Source organism: Canis lupus, chromosome 23, assembly GCF_011100685.1.
Source record: "Canis lupus familiaris isolate Mischka breed German Shepherd chromosome 23, alternate assembly UU_Cfam_GSD_1.0, whole genome shotgun sequence".
In the NCBI taxonomy this organism is placed as follows: Eukaryota; Metazoa; Chordata; class Mammalia; order Carnivora; family Canidae; genus Canis; species Canis lupus.
This window is the reverse complement of record NC_049244.1, coordinates 29,973,263-29,987,674: the sequence shown is the minus strand read 5'-3', so window position 1 is coordinate 29,987,674 and position 14,412 is coordinate 29,973,263. Positions and strand designations below refer to the sequence as shown.

Below are 14,412 nucleotides of genomic sequence, written 5' to 3'. Positions count from 1 at the left end.
CTGCCTTTGGCTCAGGGCATGACCCCGGCGGGATCTAGGTTCGAGCCCCACATTGGGCTCACTGTGAGGAGCCTGCTTCTTCCTCTGCCCCTGCCCCCTCTGTCTCATGAATAAACAAATAAAATCTTAAAAAAATATATGGTAGAATTAGCTGGAAGGTAAATTTAAATTTGAGAATAACATATGCCTACCTTCTTTATGACGGTTGAAGAGGATGCTCTGCGTTTTCAGAATTAAAATTATGTTCTCTGGATCTGGTCCATCCACTATTTTTGCTGATTTGGTACATAAAAATTCATACGCTTTATTTACTTTTTCAAACATATCCTGTATATAACCAAAGATAATTAACTTTTAGTTTGGAACATCTCAAACCACAACTTAAACAGAACAGAGCTGGTTTGTATTTTACCAGTAACTTCTTTAGTTATTTTTTGTTTTGTTTTGTTTTACATTAAGGAATTCATTCCAGTGGTAATCTAACTGGTATACTTGGAAGATGAAACTTTCTCCCCCGCCCCAAAGCGATTTATTGATCTTAATACCATTTACTAAAAAATTCTTCTTCACTGGGTTTATACAAATATATATCACACTGAACTCATACACACTAAAGACAGTTTCTGAGCTATTTTTTTTTTTTAATTTTTATTTATTTATGATAGTCACACAGAGAGAGAGGCTCAGAGACAGAGGGAGAAGCAGGCTCCATGCACCGGGAGCCCGATGTGGGATTCGATCCCGGGTCTCCAGGATCGCGCCCTGGGCCAAAGGCAGGCGCCAAACCGCTACGCCACCCAGGGATCCCCAGTTTCTGAGCTATTATATAGTTATGAGCTACTATTTATTGAGTACTATAGCAGGCATTGTACTAAATATGCTTTACAAATACTATTTCACTTAATCTTCCAAACAGCCATATGAGGTGTACAGTTCTATTCTCATTTTTTAGATAATGTTAAATAACTTTGCCTAAGATCACAAAGTCAATTGATGATGGACTAAGACACCCAGGTCTGACTCCTAAATCCCTGCTCTTAAACTATATTGTTATATGTATTTTTTCTTCTTAAACTATTGTAACACTGTATTATGTTCCTTGATCTACATGTTGATTCTTGCATCAGTGTCATATCATTTTACTACCATAGCTTTATAGAGTACTTTAACATCCGGGAGGTTAAGTCTAGTAATGTAATAATGATTTCAAAATTTCTTCTTATTTTGGTTGTTTTCTCTTCCAAATGAATCTGGATTGCTATACATTTCTCAAAAAATCCCAAGCTTTTGATTAAAAATGTCTTAAACATTTAAGAGTAGTATCTTTTCAATACCAAGTCTTCCCATTTAGTAATATTGTCTCTAATAAAAAAAATTAACCTTGAAATCAGTGGAAATTACTCCAAGTTTCTAGCAATAAACTGTTAGTTATAGAAGTCATTGTGTGATTTCATCTTTTATGAATCTTTCTTGGTTATTTTAGTAGGAAGCTGGAAGAGGTAGATCAGGAAATGCTGGCACCTGATAAAGTCTGATCCAAATTTTCTACTTTTTCAGTTAGAACAATATGAAGTTAGATGTCATTAGGAAAAAAAATTACCCTAAGTAATTTGAATGGCAGTAACATCACCGATGAATTAAGTTCATCCACATTCTTAATGTTCAATTATTCATGTGACTGCCCACTAGAGTTAATTCTCAGACAGGAGAAAATATCCTTAAGTTACTAGTCACAAGGGCAGTCCTTTTGGTAAACTGAGGAAGGACCATTCATGCAGAAATCATGGGCATGTGGGCTAAAAGTTAACATACACTGGGGCATTATATTATGAGGCAGACACTAGCAAAGAGAGTGACTTTATCTTTTTCTCTACCTAAAATAGTAATACAGCCAAAGGAAGTCAACCCCAAAGTCCTAATGCCAAAGGCAGTACATACCCTCCCTTCTGGATTCTTATCAGGGTGGTACTTTTGTGCAAGTCTGAAGTAAGCTTTTCTAATCTTGCTCTCATCATGCCTGTTAAATAGTAAAATTATTTTATGAACAGAGTAAGGTGCAAAAATTTTTTTTACAGAATTATTTAAAACAATACAATAAGAACCTTACTGTTATTGTATATGATCATATATCAGACATCAAATTAAACTCAGCAAGAGTCAAGAAAGAATATTCTTTATGTATCTTTATATCTGAAAGAAAAAATCTCAATGTTCCCTATGGAAAGTTATCAATCACTTCAAATTACAAAATCATATTTGAAGAACTAAGAAGTTTTTTCAAACACCTCAAACTAATTTTAATTTTAAATATCAGCCTTGCCAAAAATATACAAATTCAGTTTACACTTAAGAAAATTTTCTTTTAAATTATATTTCTCTAATATGATCTATCCTACTATAAAAAATCTCTAATAAATTAATGAAGTAAATCTGCATTCTTATACATCTGTCAGTCAGTGTCCGAAACACATTGCTACCAGATCTCTTCCTCATGTATAACACAAACAGTAAGAGGAAGGGGGAATATGAATATGTAACCATTATATGTCAGATATAGTGCCAAGTGTTTTGCATCTATTATTTCAATTAATAGAGAGCAAAGACTGTACCAGCAAGGACAGAAAGATGTTAATCTGCTAAAAAATGTGGAATAAAAGATAATCACATGGATACAGTTCCATATGTTATTTCTATAGGTGTATACATCAAAGAATAGGTAAAAAAATTAAGAATTGTTTAATAATTGAGTCTTTGATATTCACATTCTAAGACAAGGCAGACATTTTACTGTTGTAATACTGAAAATAACTCACAGCCCCTGTCCTTGAGGGAGATTGAGCACTTCATATGCATCATCTATTGACATTGTAGGTGGTTTCTTTTCTACTTCCTTCTTCCAGGCATCAAGGGTATCTTTTAGAAGCTTAACCTTAAAGACAAGAGGATTAAAACTTTTATCTCTTAAAGTAAAACTATTTCAGAATATAATTTTTAAGTTACAGAATTCTTGTGCTATATATATTTAAACTGACATTTCTAGGCTACCCAATTATTAGTTTTCTGAAATACAAATAACCAAAACCACTTTCTCAAACACTGCTAAATAGGCAGCAAGGTATCTGCTATAGGGCTACATCTCTCTCTTCATATGTGATCTTCTTTTTGTGGGGGGGGAGGTGCAGAATGAGAAAGAGAGAGGGAGAGAATCTTAAGCAGGCTCCATAGCTGGAACGGAGTCTGATGCAGGGCTCAATCCCACAACCCTGAGATCATGACGTGAGCTGAAATCAAGAGTGGGACACTTAACTGACTGAGCCACCCAGGCACTTCTCTTATGTGGTATTTTTTATTCTCTGCCACATTTTATCTATTTTTAATTGTTAAACATTCAGGAAGTCAGAAAAATATGAAATTAGTAGATGATACACTGCAGCATGAAAGAAAGCAGTATACGGCAACATGCTCCTGAAGGTGATCTAATGTAATTACCAGTAGGCTGGTATCCAAAACAAATCTAAGGAATAGTAAAAACATGGGAGTCTGGGTAGCAGGTCAGAAGAAAGCTAATATTTACTGCATGCCTCTATGCCAACGGGCTACGTGCTTTACAGACTGTAGCAAACTTAATTCTTTCATAAAGTTCAATAATACATGAAACCATTCAGATTCAGAGAGACAGCTCCTTGTTTCCCACTTACCAAGTGACAGAACTGGATTCAAACCTAGGTCTGACTAAAAAAAGCCCATGCTTTTCCATTACACTTCAAGTTAAATCCAGACCAAGTAGCAAAAATACCTGTCTTCATTTGGTCATAGTGCTGTAGTGCTGTAAAGTGGCAATGTCTACTGGTATGAGCAGAACTGTTCTGAAATTTTTTGCTGATAAGGATGACGGTATAACCTCTGTTTCAGTAACAAGGCAACATGGCCACCCAGGCCTACTTTATTCCAGGCTTCCAATATATATTAAGGGGCTCAAGAAGAAGGGTTCCTAAGGGCACTGCTAAATAAATGAGTAGGTCCCACTACTGCCTATGTGTGTCAAGAATTACACTATCTTTTTTTTTTTTTTTTTTTTAAGAATTACACTATCTTTTAATCTGAGTTCTCAATTTTCCCAACCACATGAGATTATTGCTGTTGGTAGTAGTAGTAGTATTACTATAACTGAGGCCTAGAAAAATCAAGAAATATTAATCAGACCTTATTAATGGTCAAACTGAGACTCAATGCGAGACTGCCTATCTCCAATATCTGTGAGCTTACTCAATGTGCTATAAAGACAAGCTTCCACCAAGCCATTACAGTATATAATTGTTTATATACGTGAAATTATGTTTATATTTGTCAAAAAGATCAAGATTGTAAAGTTCTTAATTCTTCCTCAAAGTTATCTTTCAGTTTGAGATTTACCCAAATATATTAAATTACACTCAGAGTTACGTAGTCTTAAGTAAGAGAAATCACTTAAGAAAGCTATTATCCTTATTAAAGGAAAAAATACCCAGAAGTGATTAGAGGATATTTTTACAGTTTGAGAAGGCACAAAAAAAAAATCTACTGACTTACCGGATCTTTAATGGGCCAATCTGGAAACCGGAGTGTATCACAAAGTTGTTTGAGGTAATAAATATTACAAAATAGCTCGTTTTCTAGTTGTGGATAGTTGATTACCGGGATAGGACAATATTGATAAAGTGCTCTTGTGTTACTTTGAAGACGTGGTGTGAAATCAGCAAGATGGGCAGCAATTTTCTCTATCATGAGGCGCCTACAATTACAAAAATCTCCAAGCATTATGAAGGGATGACTTCAGTTTAAAAAAAAAAAAAAAGGTTAAGACTGGTAATCCACACAAGATAATCACATGGAACTTCTTTAGAGTAATTCAATTAATTACTGGCCTAAAATTGAGTGTTTATAAATATGTTACTGAGGGCATTCTAAAGTTATTATGTAAAAGTTCTCAATGGATATAAACTTATTTATAGTACTTGCCTATAAAGACAGTCATAGTTGGTGGCTAGCACATGCCAAGTCTATGGATTAACCTAAGAGATACGACAAATGATAACAAGCAAGTGGCATTGTGAGTATGATGTCAGCCAAGGAAGTAAACAACTGAATCAGAAAATCAACTGCCATCCAGCTAAGAGGACTGAGGCGTTCTCCATAGAAGAGGTGGCCTTGACATCTGATCTATGAAGTGTGTACTCTTTTCCAGAGCCTGTCTGAATGCTGACATCTGCTTTTGTGCCTCTACTTTTTCTTATTTTCACAGGCTTTTCTTCTTAAAGGATATTCTTTAGGAATGCTAACTTTCACATTAAGATTAAAATGTGCTGACTAGGGGGCCTCATTCTAAAATGATCTGTGTTATCTCTGGTGTGATCCATTCTATGTGGGCATAATTTTTAATTAGTGGAGTACAGTTCTACTTCCAAATACCAAGGAAGCATGTGATGATTTTATCCCTATATATTCCTTATATACACTACCTAAAATCTTACCAGTTCTATAGATTGATTTAAGCATCACTAGTAGTAACAGGCTCTAACCTTTTATAAAGTTCTATTAAGAGAACAGGAGCTTTGTCAAATCATGTTAGAACAGAAAAAAGCTTATACAGCCCTGTCAAACTCATCACTTAATTTGGCACCAATGACTGCTGTAGCTTAGATTATGTAACTAATGAAAGCAATTCTCTTAACAGAAGTCAAGCCAGATGGAAGATGAAAAGATTCTGAGAATAAAATACAAATAATCAATAAGCTATTTACCTCATTTCACTGCTCCAGATTGCTTCTGGAGTATCAAATTCTCCTAGAAAAATCTCAGAAAACTTTTCAGGCTCATAATTTTCTAAGTAACAAACCATTGCTTCTGGAAGGATGTGCCCGAGTATACTTCTCTGAAAAATATCTTGTCCTTTTGTCTTTAAAACAAAACACAGAAACACTAAAGTCATCTTTCAATTTTTTAATAAATTAATTAGGGTTAGAGAACATTTTAAGAAAACAACTGGAACAAATTGCTTTTATGCTTTGGAAATTACGATGGAAACATGGCAAAATGTAAAGTGGAAGATGTCTGGTATTAACTGCTTTGGCATGAGCTCTAAGGCAGAATTAACACTCTCTGGATCTCCAGCAGTCTTAAGCTCCTCAGGTGTCAGGTGATGCCAACATTATTTAGGACAACTGGCTTTGAACCATGTGTAACAGGAATGGACAATATAAGGAGAGATCCTGCAATGATCCACATCAATTATTCTGTGTTACACTGTTGGTTGCAGTTTTCACCTGTACTTGCTTCTGTTTTCAAAAACAAGTAAGTCCATAAAATCAACATCTTGAAAAGCCTGTCCTCATGAAGTGTGGACACTTAGATGAAGAATATCTATTCAAAGTAATTATAATTGACTATTTTAAGGACTTCATATTCTCTGGCTGGCCAAATGAAGTCAGGATAATGATTATACTTTATCATACTAAATTTTAAAACTCACTTCTTTACCTGATAGAAATAAAATCCTAAGGACTTTAATACTTTTCTTCTTTCCTTCTAGGCAAATTGAGAATTTTTTTTTCTCTAGGATGTGACAAAGAGACAAAAAAATAAACCCAGACATGGTTTTATCACCTAGAGCCAAGACAAATTAGATGATAAATACTGCCAAAGCTTTTTGTTAATAAAAGCCATAAATTCACTATCTGTTAAAATTTGGGATGAAGAAATGCTTTCTTTGCTCTTTAGAATACTATTGTTTGGTAATTCTTGCATCTAGAGTTCTGTTACAGTTTTGCTCTAATTATTCAAAATACTGTTAGGTGAAATAATGTATCATTTCTATGTTAAAAACTTGAAAAAAAGATTACATAGGCAGAACTGCACAGAAAAAAAAAGGGGAAAAAAGAATGCCAAAAAATGCCTAATGCTACACTACTGTGATAGCATTAAAAGTAATTTTTTAAAAACTTTTTTTACATTTTCATTTTCTATTTGTATAAAAGCTATGGAAATTATATTGCCATGGGCATCACTTTAATATTATTAGATTATTTTCCAGGGCTTCAATGGCTGCTCTAGCAAACATGAAGTTTGGTCTAGTGCCCACTGTCAAAGATGTGTAACATTCCTTGGTTAGTCTCCTCAACAGTGGTCTGGTTTTGGTTTGTTCTTCTGCTTTCAATGGGCTCTCAACATCACTGCTCCATAAGAACCTTAACTAAATTAGAAAAATCCATTACGTTTTGACAATAAATACCTCTGTAAAATGTAGGTATAAGGTTTCAGGTTGTCAAAGCTATCTGGATGAGTCTTATCTTTTTTGGATTCCTATTTTTCTTCCCTAGTAAAATGTAAAATGGCAAGGACACTTGAGAGCACCTAAAAAATTAAGTAGCTTCAAAAGAGAAACTTGGCACTTCTGCCACCTTGTGATCTGAACAAAAAGAAGGCTGAAGTCTTAACTGAATTTTAGCTGATTATATGAGATTCAGGTATATACTCAAGTTTTATGAAAATTATTAATCTAAATTTTACACAAAGGAAACAAGTTATATTTACTGCAGTGTCAAGTTATAATTCATATCTACAATTTGGTGTTAAGTCTAACGGGCAACACTTATTTTCATCATAAACGCTAGCTTAAGACAATCTATGTGCAAAGTACCACCACAAGAAATGTGAAAAATGAGTAAGACAGTACCTATCCTCAAATGCTTACAATCTAGTAAACATACACAGCTCATTGTTAAGATAGCTTATTCAGTGTTAAGTTATATATTCAGATGATTAATCTGGCTTACCTCTTCTGACTTGAAAGCCTGTTTGGTATGAGTATACTTCAAAAATCTAGGGAAGAAAAATGACTTGTCAAATATGGGAACTGATTTAAATTTAGTAACTTTAATATTCTAAAGATCAGTTTTTTTCATAAATAAAAACCACTAAAGACCACTTGTAAATACATATTTCCAAATTGTTTAATTTCTAATTAGGCAAGAAATTAAATGAATTAGGAAGATTTTTAAATTATAGTCATATTAAGATTATGTAGTAATATGAAAAATTACCCAATCTGAAGAAAAACACAAAATGTAAAACTGTATGTGCAATACAAGTAGTTATATTAAATACATCTGCTAAAACTATATTTTAAAAGATGGTGATAAATTCTTAGGTTAGATATGGTAAAGTGGCACAATTCTGAGTTATTTTTTCCCCATTCTTATTTCCAAATGGCTTTTAAAATGAAAAATGTAATGAGAGCAATGATGTACTCACAAAAAGAATCAATTAAAAAAAACTGTCATGTACATTTCAAATAACTTTAAATAAGATTTTCATCAAAGTTCTTACCGAGCAACAGGAAGCACATTGGAACCTGTATACATCATGATAAAGAAAAATACTCCACTAAGATAAAGACGAGGTAACTGTGGGTTATCTTGCATGATATGGTATAATAAAATCGCAACCTTCTCAACAAGGATAGGGTCAAAGGTCAGCAGTAGCTAAAAAAAAAAAATGCTTTTGTTACTGGATTATAAAAAAAAACCTCACAATAACATCATTTAGGTTTATGTATTTCATGTGAAGTTATAGTTTCTTATATGTAATAAGCTAGAAAATAAAAATCTGTGGGATTTAGTAAGCTTGTTTGTCTACCCGACTCAAGATACTTGAAAATTAATTCATTTTACAATAGTTAATGCACAGAGAGAAAAACGTTAATTGAGAATTGGTCAAAACTTATTCAGAAAAGGTCCAAAGATACCTGAAGCTATGTTGTCATAACTATAGATAAAATTGTTTCTTATGCAGAAATCTTCCTAAGTGGACTTCTTTGTTAACGACAAAATAAACAAGAAAAGTAGCTATGCATTGGGAGAGTTTCAGGATGTGAGGCATTCTCTGAAGATTACTGGAGAACTCAAGGAGCAGAGCAGAGGACAACTATCAGTGCACACTAATGGCACTAAAAAAACAGATCTACAAGTGTAAGTAGAAGGCAAATGGGTAACCAAATACCAGTGGTACTTCTACTACTGTCAGTAAGTACCAAGCAGATGTCTCTAGAAATCTAAGCTTACAGTACCAAAGGGAGTTACCTGGGACCACAATGAATCTGGGTGATTAAGAAACCATAGAATTACTATGAATAAACACTTGATAAAGATATTTAATAAGTTTTATCTTAATGTAAGTGGCATTTCAATTTTCTGTAAACACTTCCCAAGAATTCCCAACGTTGGGTCAAACACTACCAGTAAAAAAATTAGAGTATGAGTAAATACTAGCTCACAATAAGAAGTCAAAGTTAGTAGACTCAGTTATAAGGCTGAATTGCTATACGTCTTTAATAATTTGGATTTTTCTGTGTTTTGTTGTTTTACCTGTTCAAGTTATTTAGATTGAGTGTTTAAAATACTATGACATGTTTTACAGAGGAAAAACCTAGATACAGTAACAGGATTTTTCCCTAGTTTAACAGCAGTTGTATTTCAAGACTTGCTATCACTTTAATAAAAATATAGGAACTAGCAGGCAAAACTCAAGAATATTTGAAAATTACAACTATATCAGAAAACCTAGGACATTCACTCAATCTTAGACTTCTAAAATTAAGGAAAAACAAAAATAGCTTCTAAAAAAATATTTTTTTAAACTCAGCATAAAAGGCAGTATATACTATTAAGAACAGGTAGGCTTATCAATGAATTTTTTCTCCTAAATCATTTTAATTGTTCAGATATTGCTAAAAACTTTTTTAATTAAAATGGGCTCTTCCCCTCCAAAGCTTCATGTTATGCCAACCACATCTCTTACAAGTTTTTTAGTCATTCTTTTCTGACCTGAAATTCAACAGTGTTTGCTTTTACTTTTTTTTTTTTTTTCAGTTTCCTAAGACTTGGAAAAATGTTTGAGAGAGGTAGATTTTCTAGGCCTTTATCTACACATCCAGAATTGAAAACAAATCTCTCTCCTTGTACCCCCTCACATACACAGCCACATGGTCCTCTAGGCTGGACTGCATGATGGGTTCCAAGAAACAGTAATTGTAGCACTTTTTCATTTAGGTAGTGTAACAGATCCACAACAGAAAAGATACAAATTTGGAAATGCTGATATGCTTAAGTAATAGAAGTTGTGGGGTGGGCAGGAGTTGATAGGGCACTGTCACTGTCATATTTCAGAAGACTTGTTCATTATCAGTGACTTACATAGGCACTTGCATATTTGTGAATATAAAAATATACAAAGTAAGTAATTCTTTTCACATCAATGTACAACTGATGTATACAAATAACACAAATTACTGCCAAATACTTTAAAGTCAGACCATGCGTGGTTAATATAAAACTGAGATTTAATAACAGGATATTTAATAGAGGGAAACACTGGTCTGAAATCTCTGGGACCTGATTTATTTGGATTTAATGCTAATCTAGAAAAAGCTTAATCCCAAAAGAGCAGAATGGGGAGAAAAAAGAAGAAAAAAATACATTATCCTACATAATTCCAACTCAATGCATTAGATCAGTTGTTATTCATTAAAATACTTAACTGAAAAGAGTCAAACTCTGAGGCAAGCTGGCAATATGGCTGCGATTATTTCTTGGACTATCACCTACCACATGCCCATGTCTGTGGCCACTGGTGTACTTCCCAGGATTCCTAACTTCAACGGTGTGATTGAAGAATGCATAATAAATAAAACTTTTTGAGAGTAATTCTGGAGTCTGGAGGCTTCCTATGTTTATGTTCTTGGATATGCAATCTTCCACAGTATAATCAGAGTATCAACTCAATTAGGAATAAGTGAAATAAACGTAATCAGGGTTCAAGGTTTTAGGAAATGGAATACACTACAATACAACAAAGACTAGGTAGCGCTCATACCAAAATTGAGTAAGGGAGAATGATTCTTAAAATACTATTCCTAATTTGAGAACACAAAAGTAACTCACCTGAATAATATGGGGAAGGCAAGCGCTATCTGACAGCAGTCTTTTCACTCTGGGTAAAGGCCGAATGATGGCATTATCTTGATCCCTAGAAAATATTTTCTAAGGTCAACATTTAATATATTTATTAAAATTTGTACGTGCAGAGCATATGACATTCTACTAGGCATGAAGCATGTTACCTTACTTTTTTGTTAATGAAGACTAAGCTCTCATACAGCTGGGAACATGATTAGGTATTTTGGTTTAAATCTATTTGGCTGCTTAATATGACTTCATTTCCTTCCATAAGATTTCCTTGAAAAACAGTACCCTAGAAGAGCCAAAGACTCTTATTTATTATTTAATTGATTAAACTTGGTGTTGCCCAACACATTGTCAGAGGATATTTCCCCCCAAAGGGCATATCAAACTTTGTCGCATAAATTTAACTACTCTCAGTATTTTCCCTGTATAGCTTTAATTTTAATGCTACATTCCTTCTAAATACCGTGTGCTTTTAAGTCCAATCTGAATTTTAAAGAGAATTGGAACCACAAAAGCCTCAAATGTTATAAAACTGCTAGTTTCTCAGTAACTTCCATCACAAAAGGTCTCTAGTAAGAGTAATACACAAAATGTACATATATAAATATTTTATAAAGATTGAAAGGTTCCCTGCAATAGTTATATAACATATTTTCACCTTCACTGGTCAAGTGGGACAAGTTATGGGGCAAGATGTGGGCTTGGAATCAACTTTTTTACCAGGAGCTAACCTGACTGATGAGCTGGTGGCACTCACTACAGTGTACAGTCTGCAGTATATTTATTCAACTGTTACTGTTGCTAGAGTGCAGCGAGTAAGCCTGGATTTGGTAACATTATTTGAAGTCTCCCAGAGAAAGTCATTTTTTAGCTACTTTATCAATATAATTTGCAAATTATTTCTTTATAGGTTTCAAAAGCTCCAAAACTCAAAGCAGCATTTCCTCAAGGTCACAAATGGATATCTTTGCTCTAAATCACCAGGGTAATCCCCATGTTGTTACTGAGGAAGCAGCCATATAAATGGAAACAGCAAGGTATTTTGGAGTCCCTGTTAACCATGGAAATGTGCAATTACATTTTACCTGCTTGGAAAATATCCACACATTGTGATCAACATGTTCAATATAAGGGTAGCAAGGTCAGTTTCATTTAGTACAGCCTGTCCACTGGCTAACAGACACCACTTAAGCTGAGGTATTCCCTGAAGTGGTCGCCATCCATCCATGCCTTGAGCCCAACATCTGGTTTTTGCATTTAACATTCCTTTGGTCCACAATTCTTGCATCTAAATCAATGGAAGGCACCATTACTACAAACATGAATGAAGCAAATGATGTTTGCTAAGGTTTTCTATTTTGTGGAAAACACATGAACTACGACAATAAACATACAAGTTCACTATCAAAAAACAACAAACTTTTGTTGACAAGTCTTCAAGAACCTGAAATAGGTTACTAATATAAGAAAATAACCATTTAGTTGGCCAACCTACAGAGCATCAAGAACACTGGAAAGAATGAAAACAGTAGGCAGAGTGTAAAATGACCAAGATATATACAAGTAGAGGGCTTGGTCTTCTATAAAACTTTGGCTAAATTCCAACTGAGCCTAAGATGTCAAGATCAAGTAACAGTAGCTGTTAAGATGGAAATTGCCCTTGAATTGCACAATTTTCAGTGAATTTCAGACTGCATAATAAAATTTACCTACTTATTCCATATAGAAGCGTTGTAGTTTGAAAAGCCTTAATTATCTATATCTTATAACTATTAAGAAATCCATTGCTATTATTACTTTAAAACTTATTAAAAATCTAAGTGCTACCTCTGTAACAACAGCTTATAAACAAAAAGGTTTGAAGACATAACTGTGTGTATGTGTGCACCTATATGTATGTGTGGTTGTTTAGAACTGCAAGCCATCTAATTCTTCATATGGAAATTGAATGACAGAGCCCTTAGACCTGATGATAGTACTTGAAATCATAGTTTAAAAATACTCCACATCTCTATGTATGCTAAGCAGAAGGGCATAAGAAGAAGAAAGACCATCACAAAAAGTTTCTCTAAGACACAAACCTCATGAAATCCATATGGGCCACTCCTTTCTTTGTCTGCGTTGCCAAAGTACCATTCCTTTTCACTCTCTCTTTTCATATCTGGAGCAGCTTCGATTACATTGCTCTAAGTTTTAAAAATATACAGTTATTTTTCAAGGCAGAAATCTAAGGGGGCAGATATCATAAAAAGTAATACAGAACTAACTTTCCTGGGTTTACACTCCTTTGGAAAATCACCTAAATTTCAGGTGACCTTAATTTTAAGAACCAGTGTCTAACCAAGTAGTCCAAAAAAATCTATTTCCTTACTAATATGCATTTGAAATAAATAGCTTCCTAAATTCACTTGGCAATCTAAGCTAAATTATAAGACATCTATATATCCTACTGTCACTAATAAATTCTGAGGACAGTAAAACTTGAGTAGCAAAGAATATTACAAATAACTTTATAAATAAACACAACATTAAACTTAAACCATAATGCTAAAAACACTAAAGTTTTTGAGGGAAAAAACTCACTCCAACTAACAGTTTCAATAAGCACCTGAGATCAAAGAGCTAAAATACTAAAAGGAAGGTTTTTTTTGCTTTTAAACATTTTCAATTTACTACCCTCACTACAGATAATTCTTACAATTTATATATCAATGTTTATGAAAACCTAAGATAAAATTTTTATGCAGTTAATATATTTTAGTAAAACAAGGTTTTAACTACCCTCATAACTACCAGTTTTTGGTTAGATTTATATAGAGAGGCATAGCTATGTGGTTAAGAGCACAGACATCTGGATTCTAACTCTGGTTCTGTTCCTTAACTGGTGGCTTTGGGTAATACACTTGGCTACTCTGTCCCACAGTTTTCTCATCTGTAAAATGGGAGGGCCACTGGGCAATTAAAAAAGTTAATATATCATGTACCAGAACAGTACCTAGTACAATGTCATGCTACACAAGCATTACAATTACTTTATTTATACCTGATAATAGAAAATGCCATATTCTGAATATTCAAATAGCACTTTTGTACATAATTCAGCCAAAAGCTAACATGGAACATCTCCTTGAACCAGGAGATTAAACAAAAACAAAACACCAAAAATAATCACCAGTGAGCTAGGTATAAATCTCTTCTAAAATTAGGTATCAAAAGAGGCCTTTCAGTAGAGATTTGCAGCTCTATCCTCTTATTGGCTGGTTTCTATGAGGCCCAGATTCCTAAAAGCAAAGTGTATTCTCAGTGGCTGTCAATGCTTTAAATTCTAATTCTATAACTGACAAATTCAGTCTAAATTTTAAATAAGTAATATTAGAGATATAGTTACTTTAAAAGACAAAAAAGGGACACA

At 33.7% G+C, this 14,412-nt stretch overlaps 1 protein-coding gene across 6 annotated transcripts in view; it reads right to left on the bottom strand.

Annotated features, from left to right (window-relative positions):
- DNAJC13 (DnaJ heat shock protein family (Hsp40) member C13) overlaps positions 1-14,412 on the bottom strand; it is a 117,826-nt gene that overhangs the window by 33,399 nt on the left and 70,015 nt on the right. For all 6 annotated transcript variants that reach the window (XM_038570856.1, XM_038570855.1, XM_038570860.1 and 3 more), the window contains 10 exons: positions 13,082-13,186; positions 12,086-12,288; positions 10,977-11,061; positions 8,365-8,519; positions 7,812-7,857; positions 5,781-5,935; positions 4,570-4,771; positions 2,814-2,929; positions 1,939-2,017; positions 192-327 (listed from right to left, as the gene is read on the bottom strand). In XM_038570856.1, coding sequence (XP_038426784.1) covers positions 192-327; positions 1,939-2,017; positions 2,814-2,929; positions 4,570-4,771; positions 5,781-5,935; positions 7,812-7,857; positions 8,365-8,519; positions 10,977-11,061; positions 12,086-12,288; positions 13,082-13,186 — 1,282 coding nt within the window. The remainder of the gene's footprint in view (positions 1-191; positions 328-1,938; positions 2,018-2,813; positions 2,930-4,569; positions 4,772-5,780; positions 5,936-7,811; positions 7,858-8,364; positions 8,520-10,976; positions 11,062-12,085; positions 12,289-13,081; positions 13,187-14,412) is intronic.